This window comes from Ictidomys tridecemlineatus, chromosome 14 (genome assembly GCF_052094955.1).
Source record: "Ictidomys tridecemlineatus isolate mIctTri1 chromosome 14, mIctTri1.hap1, whole genome shotgun sequence".
Classification (NCBI taxonomy): Eukaryota; Metazoa; Chordata; class Mammalia; order Rodentia; family Sciuridae; genus Ictidomys; species Ictidomys tridecemlineatus.
This window is the reverse complement of record NC_135490.1, coordinates 131,372-146,417: the sequence shown is the minus strand read 5'-3', so window position 1 is coordinate 146,417 and position 15,046 is coordinate 131,372. Positions and strand designations below refer to the sequence as shown.

General features: G+C 36.7%; 1 protein-coding gene across 1 annotated transcript; it reads left to right on the top strand.

Moving 5' to 3' along the window:
• Nucleotides 1–1,060: 1,060 nt before the first annotated feature.
• On the top strand, nucleotides 1,061–14,682 carry LOC120891991 (uncharacterized). Its single transcript, XM_078030701.1, has 2 exons — nucleotides 1,061–1,385; nucleotides 11,674–14,682. Exon 2 carries the CDS (start codon nucleotides 11,981–11,983, stop codon nucleotides 13,157–13,159), a length of 1,179 nt encoding a protein of 392 aa, XP_077886827.1. The 5' UTR covers nucleotides 1,061–1,385; nucleotides 11,674–11,980; the 3' UTR covers nucleotides 13,160–14,682.
• The last annotated feature ends 364 nt before the right edge of the window (nucleotides 14,683–15,046 follow it).

Genomic DNA, 15,046 nt, shown 5'->3' with positions numbered 1-15,046 from the left:
TGTAAGGTGTTTTGCCGCAGTCTGGCTGGGCACAAAATCTTGAGCCACCCACAGCTTTGTAGATTCAAACAGCAATTCTTTATTCCCGAACTCACACCGGCCCTCTACAAACACGTTCTGGGGAAATCACGTTCTCCCGCCTAATTAACGTACTCCACCAGGCTTTGAATCCCAAATACTTTCTGAATCCCAGGAGAACTCAACGGGAACTCAAGGATTTATAATTAAGGCATTTCATTGATTTTAAGATGCACATCTGAGATGGATGGAATCTTAAAATTGGCATGTTGAAACCATATGGCAATTTTTCTTCTGAGTGGTACAATAGAATAAGAATGTTCTAAGTGTCTTAAAGGTGATGGCATCTCAGAGGCAATGAAATAGGAAGTATATAAAAAATGTCAGCACATTGGTTAATTTTTAGCACCCAAAGCTAGTCAAAGGTGACTCGCAAAAAGAAGTTTCAGATTTCTATATCCTTTATTTTTGCGGGAGGGTGAGTTCCAGGGATTGAAGTCAGGGGCACTCACCCACAGACCTACATACCTAGCCCTATTTTATATTTTATTTAGAGATAGGGTCTCACTGAGTTGCTTAGTGCCTCACCATCACTGAGGCTGGCTCCTGTCTCAGCCTCCAGAGCTTCTGAGATTAAAGGCCATGTGACACCACATTTGACTTCTAAATCCTTCAGTCTAAACTAGCTTTTTTTTTTTTTTTTTTGCAAAAAGTCAACAATCTTTTATTGTGGCTTCCTGGAGGCCCACAGCCAGGAGGGGAGCACCATGCTGCCCCAGGGCCTGGAGCAATTGTTGCAAGCCCAGAGCAGCAAGAGGGAGGGGGCCAGGCCACTGGAAGCTAGCCAACCAGCCCACCCCATTGGCACCCCTTGGGAGGCGGTAACCATGGCGACAGCCATTGCCAAGCAGGATTGAAATTCAGGGCTTCACCCAGGCTGTTTCAAAAATCTTCTCACACTGCGTGGAGGAGGGGAGGGGAGGGGAGGCCCCAGCAGCCTGGGGGAGGGGAGCCCGCAGCCCCGCCAGCCTTGACGTAGGAGGCTCCGCACACTTGCGCGCTTGGGCACCTTGGGGGCGCTGGGCTTGGCCACCTTCTTCACTGTCTCGCTCCCCGCCAACGCTGCTGCAGCCTTTGTCCTTGGCTGCACTGCCTTCGGGTCATGCTTGTCGGCTGTGGAGCCTTTGGCAGGCCAGGGGGCGGCGCCTCTGGCTTCTTGGGCGTGTCTGCAGCTTGTGGCGGGGGAGGGGCGCACCCTCACAGGCCTCCAGCTTCTTGAGGTTGAACTGGAAGGAGTCTGGGGCACCCTTGCCATTGACCTGCGGCAGCCAGTCGTCCTGCACCAGCACTTGCATGGAGTACTTGAGGTAGGTGCGCCCTCTGTGCTGATCCAACCACTGCCACCTTCCTGGCCTCCGTTTGGATGGCGCCACGCTTGCCCAGACTGCAGATCCCATAGTCCGTGCCACCAGCTGAGAGCGTACTTGTCCAGCTGGTTCTTCTTGCCGCTGCGCCCGCTGCTGCCGCCACCCGCCCGCACTGTTTTCTTGGCCTTCTGGGCGCCCGTGGGCGGCAGGGCCTCCTCCACTCCACCTACATGGTGGCCAGTGGGTTGGAAGTGGTGGTGCGCAGAACCGGGGAAGAGGAAGGCGAGGGGCCGCTGCGGGCTCAGGGCGCAGGGTGGCTCCACGCGGGAGCGGCCACCACCGGCCTGGGGTTGGGCAGCTCGGGGCTCGGGGAGGGCTGGGGGAGCTCGGGTCGCGCAGGCGCTGCTCCCAGGCCTTGGCCTGTGCGCGCAGAGCTCAGCTAAATCAGCATTCTTTATTCAGAAGTTCCCTATAGAGATCTTTCTCTTCATGTAAAACAATGGAAGACTGGTGTTCATAAACATGACTACAATTTTTTTGAAAAGGGTTTGAGGGGAACAAACTTCTTGGTGCTTTTCCATGGAGAGCACATGGCGGGCAGTTAATGCATTTGAGGTTAAGTTGTTCAGACAACACAAGCAGAATTTATGGAATATGGATTACTTTTTTTTGTTTTTTTTTCCCCCATTTCTGAAAGTTTGTAGGTCCCCTTATACTTTTTTTTTCCAAGTAAGATGTCCTTAAATTGAATTTCGATGATTCATAGTTGTTATAGTTTTTATAAGAATGTATTTGAAAACATTTATTCTCTGTGTGCACAGTTTACTTGGGAAACTAGCTCCATGATCTCTCTTGGCTAGGAAGCCTGTATAAGGACTTTCCTTCTGATACTGAGGACTGGTTTCATAGGAAACTCAACCATATGAAGGTTACATACCTTTTTTCCCCAGGAGGACTTCAGCTTTACTTATCCAAGTGTGAGTGTGGTCCTAGAGCAGCATATCTGAAGCATCCTGGAGCTTGTTTGAAATGCAGACTGGTGGTGCACATGAACCTGTGGGAAGCACCAGACAAGATATGTGACTCTCAGACGTGAGGGTACTACCAGGATTGCTGGACTAGTACAAAGTTTCTGATTCAGTAGTGGGTGGGAGCCTGAGAATTTTAATTTTAACAAGTTATCACATGATGCTGATGCTGCTGGTACAGGGACCATACTTGGAGAACCATTATACTAAAGTGTCCTCATTGTACATTTTTCTCCTCTTTCCTAATTTTGTACTCCTTCAGATAGCTTTTTAAAAACAGATTATCATATCCTTTACTTGATTGAAGGGGGGAAAAGCATATATATATATATATATTGCGATGACCACACCAAGATTGCTTTTCAGCATCTAATTTCAGAGCAAAAAAATCTCTTTAAAGCTTGGTTTTAAGTCTTATCTATAGATGTCTCTCTTCTTTCTGTAAGTATTTTTTTTAATGTTTAAAAATTCTTTTAATGTAGATAACACGTTCTTATGGTTCAAAAGTTAAAATGACATAGGCATGCTTGGAAAAATCTGATTTCTAACTGCTTTGCCCCCCCACCTTTACCCTTCTTTATTAGATAACCTCCTTTAATTATTTCCCATAGATGTCAATTGTTTCCTTTTAGAGTAGGAGAAATGCCAGTGTACTATATTCTTTTTATATAAAATTAGCATACAATGTAAGTAATTTTGTCTCATGGCTTTTTCTTTATATGCTCTTGAGATATTTTCTTATTAGTATTTATTTAGAAAGAATATAATATTTGTTTATAGAAAACACTTTAAAAAAACACAGCTATATTTAAACAGTGTCTATTAATGCCTTGTTTACTTAACCATTCCCCCTGGTGGGTATTTGGGTTGTCTCTAGGTTTATCACAGACCATACTGTCATGAAACATCTTGTATACATATCATTTTATACATGTGCAGGTACATCTCCTAGAAGAGGAATTGCTGCACCTGTGGGCAGTGCATTTATAATTTTGTTAAATATTTCCTTTCTTAAGTGTTGCACCATTTTTAACTCCCAGTTTCTCTTAATTATTCATGAAGGATTGGTTTGAGGACCCCTTTGTGGATACTGAAATACAAGGATGCTTAAGTCTCATATAAAAAAGCATAGTGTTTGCATATAACCTATGAACATCCTGCACATACTTTTAAATCATCTTTAGATTGCTTAGAAAACCTAATACAATGTAAATTCCATGTAAATAGTTGTTATAATGTATTGCTTATGGAATAATGACAAGGAAGAAAGTTGGTATGTGTTCAGTATGACAATTTTTAAAAAAAATATTTTCACCTATGATTGTCGAATCCAGTATGAATATCACAGATACAAGAGGGCAGATTGCAGTGTATGAGAGAGTTCCTATTTTTCTGGGGCCTTTCCAATGTAGTGTGTTTACAACCCTTGAATTTGTTAACAGTTTGATAGATGAGAATTATCAATATAGAGTAGTTTTAACGTGCATTGCTATCATTATTAATGAGGCTGAGCATCTTATGCTTAAACTAGCTGTATTTTTTTTTCCTGTATACCTTCTGTTCATGTGTTTTTGTACATTTATAATTCCCAAGTGTCAGTAATTGGTCCTTAAGGTAAAAGAAAAAAAAAAAAGTGGGATGGTTTCAAGGACCAAAAAAAGATGTGGGAAGATATCTTTTCCCATTGACAGCAATTAGTGTTTGAGTGATGGCTGCTAGAATGTTCAGACTGAAAAACTTTGTTACATTAGAATAGACTGAAATATATCTAAAACAAAACACATGGGGTTTAACATACACATACACAATCTTCAAGTAGGTGTCCTCTCTAAACAAACCAAAGAAGGAAAAGACTGTGTTAAATTCCAGTTGCACTGCTACACATAAGGTGTACGGAGGGGGATAGTGGTTTTCAGCCATATTCCCATGCTGATGTCTATTTAAAGACAGCATCTAGATTCTGTAGTAATAGATTTGCTCTGCCTAGCTCCACACAAATTTGCATCATGCCACACACTGGACAAAACTTTCAGGGTTAGGAGGGAGGAAATTTCTCAGGGGAATGGGACATGCAGAACTTTGGGATATCCCTAAGGAGTTTCACTAGGCTCCGAGCTCATTATGGACCTTGTGCCCCAGAGCTACTGTTCTTCCCTCCACTTTCAAAAACTTCACCCATAAGACTTTGAGTTAACAGTGTCCCTGGGGGAGACCTGGTCAGTTGCAGGGTAAGAGAAGTAAGACCTGGTCAGTTGCAGGGTAAGAGAAGTGTGAGCTTCTCTGGAGTCCCACCTGGTGTGGCAAGATTTCTAAACAAAAAGCTTGGTCCCTATCCAAAGCCAATTAATTCCAATTTAATATTGAGGAAACACTTTTGAGAAAAAGAAAATAGAGGGTTTATTGCTTGAAGCAAGCCCCCAATGCCACTCAGCTCATCAAATTCAAAAAGCTTTGCCATATTTCCAGATACTTCATTTGGACAAACAGAGTTCTCAAAGAGACTAGTCCAGTCTGTCGTTTTCATGTTAGGATACATGATAATAAAGTCATTAGGAGGTGGTGCCACAGTAAGCTGTAGAAACACCCACAATTTGCAGATATTCAGACAAGTTGTATACTGCTGATCTAACTATGTGCATGTACCTTGGTTTGGAAAAGTCTAGCATTTTACAATCTAATTATTGTAGGTAAGATTTGCTTTTGATATGCAGGGCCTTGACTTTGAAATCTGACCTGAAGTCATCCCAGGTCCACTCCTTTCTACAGCACAGCTGTTCTTGCAAAGAATCTATTCATTGTTTCTTTCATGCATTTACTTATTTATCATTAGAGGTTGTTTATGGAGGGCCTGTTTGGTGTCAAGCTTCTCAGCAGACACAGGATAAACAAGGCCTCAAGTTGCTCCCAGCCCAGTGAGGAGACCAGTGTGCAAACTCAAACTTGTTAGCAAAATTAAAAAAAAAAATTACTGTAGCATTCATTTCTTGAAATGTAAACTCATAATTATATGAGATGCATTTTTTAGATATACATATATACTACCATTATATATAATTAAAAAATGATTACTACATCTCACATTAACCACACTTATTTCAAATTAATTTGTCTTTTGAAAACACCAATATATGACACTCTTTGGATATATACATTTGGTGTGTCTTCAAATTTGTCACTTTTTGTATTATGTTCTTTTCTTTATTCTCCTTTTTATAGGATTTCTTTTTTCAAATTATTGAGATTAATGAATTTTAGACACTTCAATTAAACAGTGTATTCTGTAGATTTTCTTTTTAACCTCAGATAAAATACATCCCACTTTTTATAAGCTTATTGTTATGTAAATGACTTCTAAAAACCTGCATGTATAACACCCTAAGCTGACTTTACTCTGGACTATTGATATCTGAGTGGAGGGGATCTCAAAGTAATCCATGGAAAAGGCAGAACTGGGATGGGTTGGGATGTGAGATTGGTGGATGTATTTGTGAAATAAAGGTAGAGAAAAAAAGTGCTGTGAAAGAAAGAGGGAAAGAATGACCAACCCAAGGGTTCAGATTTAAAAAGTCTAATGGTAGATCAATGGTAGCATGAGGGCAAGGGGTAGTTTCTTTGGAGGCAGAAATAAGGTAGAAAAAAAAGAAGGAAACTCTGGCACAGTCCCCAAGAGAAAGAGTCAGATGAATGGGTTATGTGTTTATTTCTTCCCTCCTTAGAGTGGAATTGATAATTCATAGTGAATGTTTCAGTAGGTAGTATAAAACCATTTCCAATTAGCTTTACCAATTTGTGTGGCCACAATCAACCTTTGACAATTCCAATCACATAAAATCTTTGTACTTTTTCATCTATTTATTTATCTATTCATTCATTCATTCCATTTTTTTCATTCAGTTTTGCTTTACTGTTATTGTGTATACTACTCCTGGTGAGTATACAATGGTACGTATGTATAACTTCTATAACATTAGATTAAAGTCAGCCAGCCTTAGCAACTTAGTGAGGCTCTAAAAAAATAAGCAAAACCCTTTTGCTTTATAGAATATTTTATTAAAGGCTGAGAGTGTTTCATAGCAAAAAAGCATATCTGATTTCAATTTGAAATATGAGAGAGAGAGAGAGATATCTTGCAAAAATAAAAAAGTAATCAGTGACACTCTTAGTGTCAAGGATGTAAATAATTCAAAAGTAATAGTGAGCTACTTGGAAAACTCATCTAGGTTATTAACTGCTTCTTGGGGAAGTTAGTCTACTCTCCAATATATAAAAGTGAGAGAGAAATTTTTTATTAAGTTTTGTATAAGAAAAAAGAGGAGTTTTGACACAGCTGTAAGTTGACCTAGACTGGGTCAACTTTAGTGGGTGATTAGGGTTCTGCTAAGATGATAGATCCTTGAATTATTTGGAATAATGTGATTTTATCTAGTCTAAATAAACAAAGATAAAGGTCTAATATAAATCATGCTTGGCCAAGGAAAAAACATTTAAATGAAATGTAAATGTATGAGTAAACATATAAAACAATATTTAAGAAAAAGTTAACATTCAGAATATTTATGCAATTATATAATCACCAGTAATGTAAAAACAATGACAACTAAAGAAAGTGAATTAATAAAGGAACAAATAAATAATGGAATAAATTAATTAATAAATGAATAACTAACAAGTGCAAAGATGTAATGTGACTGGAATTGTCAAAGTCAGCTTGTAGCCATGACAAAGTGTAAAGGTACATGGAAATGGTGTTTTACTACTTACTGAGACATACCCTGTGAACTATAAATTCCACTCCTAGGTGGGAAGAGTTGAACACAGAACCCATTCACCTGGCTCTCTCATTTGGGAACTGTGCAAAAAATTAACTTTTTCTTTCCCCCCAAATTTTATTGCTGCTTCCAAGAACACTACCCCTCTACATTCATACCATCATTGTAGACTTGTAGCATATGAACCCCTCTACTGCTCAAGTTTTTCTTTTTTTTATTGCTCTTTTTCTCCCTACTCGCATATAATCCACCAATACTTATTTTGTAATGCAAAAGCTACATACTCGGCAATCTCCAGTCTTACATCTTACTATATCCATTTCCTGCCTTGTGCATGACAATTTTGAGATCCCCTCCATCAAGACATCAGTAGTCCAAAGTGATCAGAATTGGGGGTAAAATATGCAGAATATTAGAAGTCAGTCACACACTAAGAAAGCTATAAAAAGTGGGCTTCATTTTAATGATGAAAATAAAAAGAAAATCTATAGACTTCACTAGTTAAAATAAAGGATCCAAAATTTATGAGTCTCAATAATTTGAATTATACCTGTGAGTCACTTTTTTGGGGGGAAGGATATGAGGACATTGCTAATGAGTTTAAAGCTCAAACTGTTTTTTATGAGACAAAGAACAGAAAAGTTAAAAAAAATATTAAAATTGTGATATCATTTTCATAAATAAAAATATAGACATTTATTCAAAAATTGCTTTAACCTTATAAACAGTTATAAGTGTCAATGCACTTTCCTCTGGGATATGTCCTAGTATTGAAAGAAAACTTTGCCTTAAAATAACCACATTCACTGACATAATAATAATAATAATAATAATAATAATAATAATAATAAGTGATGTGGGGAGGATTTCAGGGTTGTGAAGCATACCTGTAATATAAGTTACTTGAAAAGCCAACATGGGAGAATTTTATACACTGTCTGAAGACATATGTATAAATTATATATAAAAATGTTTATGGGTTCTGTAGTGAAGGGGCACAAGTCCAATACACAGTCTTTATTTTTTTTTTTAATATATTTTTTTTGTAGATGGACACAATACCATTTGTAGTTTGTTTGTTGGTTAGTTTTTTAATGTGGTGCTGGGTGTTCAACCCAGTACCTCACCCATGCTAGGGAAGGGCTCTACCCAAAAATCCTTTACTTAATTTTTTTGGCGGGAGTGTATGTGTGTAGTGCAGGGGATTGAATCCATGGCCTTATATAAGCAAAACAAGCTATATCCTCAGCCCTGATCTGTAGTCTTTTAACAATGACAGTGGAGCAGCCTGTCATTCAGCCTTTGATTCTGCACCCACTTGGCTCAGGTTGGAGGCAGTGCCTGAAGCCTTGACCAATCAGTCTCTTAGGTGAGAATTGTCCAATCCTCATGCAGCTGGTAATGATGGGGAGGGCTTCCACAATCTTCTGTTTCCTTCCTGTCTGGAGCCCGCCATTTTTTTCAGTCTTTTTGTAGGCTTTCTTTGCTGGATCCAGAGCCCAGGTGTCTATGATATGCAGAAACTGAAAACAAATCACAGGAAGAATGCTGAGAAGACATTTGGTATTTGTTTTTTAGGGATTGGCTAGCTTCACTAAGCATAATCTGCTCTAGTGCCATCCATTTCCCTGCAAATTCCATGATTTTGTCATTTTTTAGTGCTATGTAATACTCCATGGTGTATAAATGCCACATTTTTTTTATCCATTCATCTATTGAAGGGCATCTGGGTGAGGGGAATGGGAAAATAAACAAGGAGAGAAATGAATTACAGTGGATGAGGAAGAGAGAGAAGATGGGAGGGGAGGGGAGGGGGGATAGTAGAGGATAGGAAAGGTAGCAGAATACAACAGTTACTAATAGGGCATTATGTAAAAATGTGGGTGTGTAACCGATGTGATTCTGCAATCTGTATTTGGGGTAAAAATGGGAGTTCATAGTCCACTTGAATCTAATGTATGAAATATGATATGTCAAGAGCTTTGTAATGTTTTGAACAACCAATTAAAAAAAAAAAGAGAGAGAATGCTGAGAACCCTGAAAGCTAGGAAATGGTAAGTGTGCCTTGTTATCTTGAGACTGGGTAGGAAGGTGGCTTAAACTGACAGGAGTGGCAATGGTGGAAACTGGCAGTCATGGCTAGGGATTCCTCATGGTCCTCTCCAGAGTCTTGTGGCCAGAGGGTCTCTCTGTGGTAGCTTAGCCTTCACCTCCCACTGACCAGTATAGTGAGGCTTATATCGGCAGGTGAAATCCTGAGCATTTTTGTTCCATCATTGTAAGGTGTTTTCAGCTTCTTTCTAAAGCCCTTTGTGAGCTTCCATGTGCCATAAGTCCAGCATGTCTCCAGATTGTGTAGTAAAGACTGAGATAATTATCAGGAGAGAACCCCAAATCCATTTGTTGTAATCATGCATGAGATAGGCTGTTGATTTTAGGGCTTGTTACTCATGAGGGTTTGTTTGTTTGTTTGTTTGTTCATTTATTTATTTAATTTTTTTGTGTGTGTGTGTGTAATCTTATATTTTACCTAATTATTTTGGTAATGGCTGTTTGAGGATAAAATGCCTATTCAATGCAGATGACCAATTTTGAGTATTTAACTTGATGTTGTATACTGAACACATTAAGTGTAAATAAAACAATATTTAATGCATATTAATATGAGGCTAGATCTTTGATTCTGTTTTAAAAGGCAAGTATTAAGATACAATTTTCTCACTCAACAAATCTTATCCAAAAGGATTATGAGAAATTTCATGATTTAAAACTGTATCTTATTGATTAAAAATTGTGTAAAAAGATGATATATAAAGGCAGGGGAATTATCCATCTTTAAACCAATAGGGCCTCTAGGAGCAGATCATGCCTGATTTCTTTCCTTGCTCTCTGCTGGAACTGACTTGGCAGTTTCATTTTTTAGATTCATTCCTGTTAGCAATTTTTTTCTTTTGTTTTGTGTTGTGCAATAACTCATTGATAATAATAAATATTTTGAAGTGAAAAATTCATTATACTTCTACTTTGTAATTTGTTTTCTATATTTCTTATTTTCTATTTTGATTAATGATTTAATTTCTGGATCATTGCTTTTTATTGTGGCATGCTTGGATTCTTTTCATTCAATATCTCCCACTTCTCTTTATATATCCTTTAGGTTTTTAATTTTTACAGTATTTCATAGACTTGTCTTAAACTTTGTCCTGCTTGATAAGCCTCTCCCATATTGGTAGAGTTTCAGCTTTGCACACTAGGAATGATCCTCTCATTTTTTCCTAAAGAATTATTCACATACTCAATTTGTGATTATTTATATTAATATTTTTGTCTCAATTTCACCCTCCAAACTTTCTATAAATAGTTATTTAGTGTTCTTTGAGTAATTCATAACTGCCAGTACCCTAATTTTCAGTTCTTAATTTTGTTTTTATTTTTTGTCACTTGGATTAAGCCATGCTTCTCTTTGTTTATATTTGCTGTATTATTTTTATTTGTTCATTAAAGGAGCCAACAGTAGATTATATAGTCCATTTTGGGAAAAAAGTATAAAAACTTTTAAATAAATAAAAATAGGCAAGAAAAGTGCTGCATCCTTGTAATATTTGCTAATTCATGTTTAAGGGAAGTCATAGAAATTTAGAAACAGCATGACTCAAACAATGTTTAAAAGACTTGTGTTGTAGTTCAGTGATATAGTATTTGGGGAGTTAATCTCAAGCACCACACATAAAAAATTAAAAGTTGGATGACATAAAGATTCAGAAATGCCAGTGCTAAATATGTATCCATGAAAAATTAAATCACAAAATTGAAGAGATACCTCTGCTTTTGTGTTTAAAGCACACATTGTTCTCAGTATTAAAGCTAGGGACTCAATATATGTACCCATCAATGATCAAATGAGTAAAAATATTGTACTTATATACTATTATTATTTAGTTGTAAAAATATTTTGTCTCTTAAAGTGTTATAAGAAATATATGCACGACTTTGCATTAAGTGAAATGTAGTAAGCAGAGATTAAGTTGCACAAGCATTTGATTCACATGTGGAAGTCAGAAATTTAGTGAGTAAAATTTTGCTCACCAGGTACTGTGTTTTTTGTAGGGTTGATATTATAGTCAAATTCACATATTTGTATTTTATTGAGCATTAGAGGGTCAAGAGTTTTGTTTTACCACATGGTGAGTGTATTATGTTCTTCATAAATGCTAATAGAAGGAATACAATACCTTGTAAGAACAAAACTGATAATTATATAAAATAATGATTGTGTTAATTTATTCTTTTTTGTGTTAATTCATTATATTTTGTCATTTTACCTTGTATATATAGTATAAAATACCATGATATATTTAGGAAATAAACAAACGTGTATTTGTCGATGAAAGAAATCATCATATCACACGAATTTAAAAATATAAAAATCAATTTATTATACTTGATATGCATTGATTGGTATTGATTTTTTAATATTTTTGTTTATTTCAGCCATGACTCCTCATGATACCCAAGAATATTCACCAGAGAAGGGCATAAAACATATATTTCAGAAAGTGATAAGTGGGAAATATAGAAGTTGTGATCTTGACTATTTACAGCAAAAGAAAATATGGAAAACTACAAGTGAGAGTGAACACCAGAAATCATAAAAAAATCAGGCCTTGTTCACCACCAGAGAATTTATACTGGATAGAAACCCTACAAATATAAACAATTTGGCAAAGCTTTTAGTAAAAAAAAAAAAAAAAAAAAAAAAAAAGATCTTATTTACCACAGAAGAAACCACACTGGAGAGATGCCTTACCAAAGGGCAGAATGTGATAAAGTTTTTAAAGAAAAATCAATCTTTATTAAGCAAAGGAGAATTCACACTGAAGAGAAGCCTTACAAATGTGAAGAATATGGTAAAGGTTTTAGTCAAAAATTAAACCTTATTTACCAAAGAAGAATTCACATTGGAGAAAAGCCTTACAAATGTAGAGAATGCGGCAAGGCTTTTAGTCAAAAAGCAGGACTTACTTACCACAGGAGAACTCACACTGGAGAGAAGCCCTACAAATGTAAAGATTGTGGCAAAGCTTTTATTGAAAAACCAGGCCTTATTCGCCACAGCAGAACTCACACTGGAGAGAAGCCCTACAAATGTAAAGAATGTGGCAGAGCTTTCAGTCAAAAAGAAGGCCTTGTTTTCCACAGCAGAACTCACACTGGAGAGAAGCCCTACAAATGTAAAGAATGTGGCAAAGCTTTCAGTCGAAAAGCAGGACTTACTTACCACAGCAGAACTCACACTGGAGAGAAGCCCTACAAATGTAAAGAATGTGGCAAAGCTTTCAGTCGAAAACCAGACCTTATTTGCCACAGGAGAACTCACACTGGAGAGAAGCCCTACAAATGTAAAGAATGTGGCAAAGCTTTCAGTCGAAAACCACACCTTATTCGCCACAATAGAACTCACACTGGAGAGAAGCCCTACATCTGTAAAGATTGTGGCAACGCTTTCAGTCAAAACACAGACCTTATTCAACACAGCAGAATTCACACTGGAGACAAACCCTACAAATGTAAAGAATGTGGCAACGCTTTCAGTCGAAAATCATACCTTATTTGCCACAGGAGAACTCACACTGGAAAGAAGCCCTACAAATGTAAAGAATGTGCCAAAGCTTTCAGTAAAAAAATAAGCCTTATTCACCACAGCAGAACACACACTGGAGAGAAGCCCTACATCTGTAAAGATTGTGGCAAAGCTTTCAGGCAAAAATCACACCTTATTTGCCACAGTAGAACTCACACTGGAGAGAAGCCCTACAAATGTAATGAATGTGGCAAAGCTTACAGTCAAAACTCATCCCTTATTCACCATAGCAGAACTCACACTGGAGAGAAGCCCTACAAATGTAAAGAATGTGGCAAAGCTTTCAGTCGAAAATCATACCTTATTTGCCACAGCAGAACTCACACTGGAGAGTAGCCCTACAAATGTATATAATGTGGCAACGCTTTTAGTCAAAAACCAGACCTTTTTAGGCACAGAAGAACTCACACTTTCTACTGGTTGAACTCTACTTTCTTCTGGTTGAATATCTTGAGCCCAAAGATATGTAACCTGGGAACTAAAAGAAGTATGACATAAATGAAGAGGTCCTTTTTGCATAAGGCATATTGCACTTTTTGTATTTGATTTTTCTGCTTGTGAAGATGTACACTTCTCTACCTACAATGGTATTATGATTGATGGTGACTTGTGTGAATACAAGAGGCTTAAAAAGCAGCTACATGATTTTGAGTCCTTTCCCTGGTAAAAAATACTATAATTTGTACTCTAATAGGAGACTCAAAATGGTGCAAGACAAACCTTTTTTTTTTTTAAATCTGCCTCTTTATTCATGGTATTCTAATGGTTTTGATATAGTCAGTTCAGACCATTTGTGTTTAATGGGTATCATCAAGATGTAGCCATGTATTCAAATTCCCTCTGTGATCAGTAGCAATTCTTCCCATTAAAAATCAAAACATTCTCATAGAGTCTTTGCTATATTTTAAGGATCCACTCTTGCTTTTGCTTTACTAAACAGAATCAATTCCACATAGTCAAGTCCCAAAGTAAATGACAATACATTAATCTAAGCACTGTGAGGAATATAAGAAATACAAGATATCACCTTTGAAATATATATATATATATATATATATATATATATATATATATATATAAATAAGAATCATAAATGCTAAGCCATTACCATCTAACCTATACCAGGGCTTTTAAAATGTAATCTTAGATGTTCTACCTACTCTCACAGTAAGAGGCCTTAGACTCAAAGTCATTTTATCTTGTTGTTTTAGTCTGTTTTATAATGCTATAGAAAAATACCAGAAATAGGCCAATGTAAAAAAAGAGATATAAATGCATAAATTTATATAATCTGTACAATATGGTAAGTGGTTTTTCATGTTTTTCATGTTTTTAGCTACAACTTATTGAATATTATATTATCCACAATATTACTTTGTGGATAAGATATGGGTATGATGAACCAATAATAAATAAAAATTGCACGCTGCATTGTTAGTAATTCACCAAACAATTTTTTTCAAAAACAGACACTCTGATGTGTGGTTTTTATCAACTATTTTATTATGAATGAATGAAGTTAAGTAAATGAATAATTGGAACTACATACTTGCTTAGGGTGCCTATAATTCATTGTTAAAAAAACTTTAGCTGGGCTGGGGATGTGGCTCAAACGGTAGTGCGCTCGTCTAGTATGCGTGTGGCCTGGGTTCGATCCTCAGCACCACGTACAAATAAAGATGTTGTGTCCGCCGAAAAACTGAAAAATAAATATTACAAAAAAAAACCTTTAGCTATATAAAATTTTAATACTGTATCTCACATTGTGACTTAATGGAATTTTGATTAATAATGCTGAAGTCTTTCATTGAATCTTATATCAGTTTATAAAATAAACACGCTATATGTGATTTCCTCAATTCTAAGTGTTTTATGTTTTAAGGAACTGTAAGGACAATTCAAATTAAAGTTAACATACTAATACCAATAGCAGAAGTACCACAGGAAAAATGAAAACAAAGAATTGGGAGATTCCACCATTATAGATGTAATTTTCTCAACATCTTTTCAATGTACCTAACTCAGTATTAATACCAAAATTAATTAGAAACCTCTTTTCATGCTGAGTGTGCATGATGCTATTATATAAAATGAAAACAATTGCAAATGTTTCAGAGATGCATTTTACAACATTAGTTGAAAATACAATTGATTGATCAGTATCTCACTGTGTCTGACCACAGCAAATACCTTCTCAGTGTTCAAGATAAATGGGTAAATATA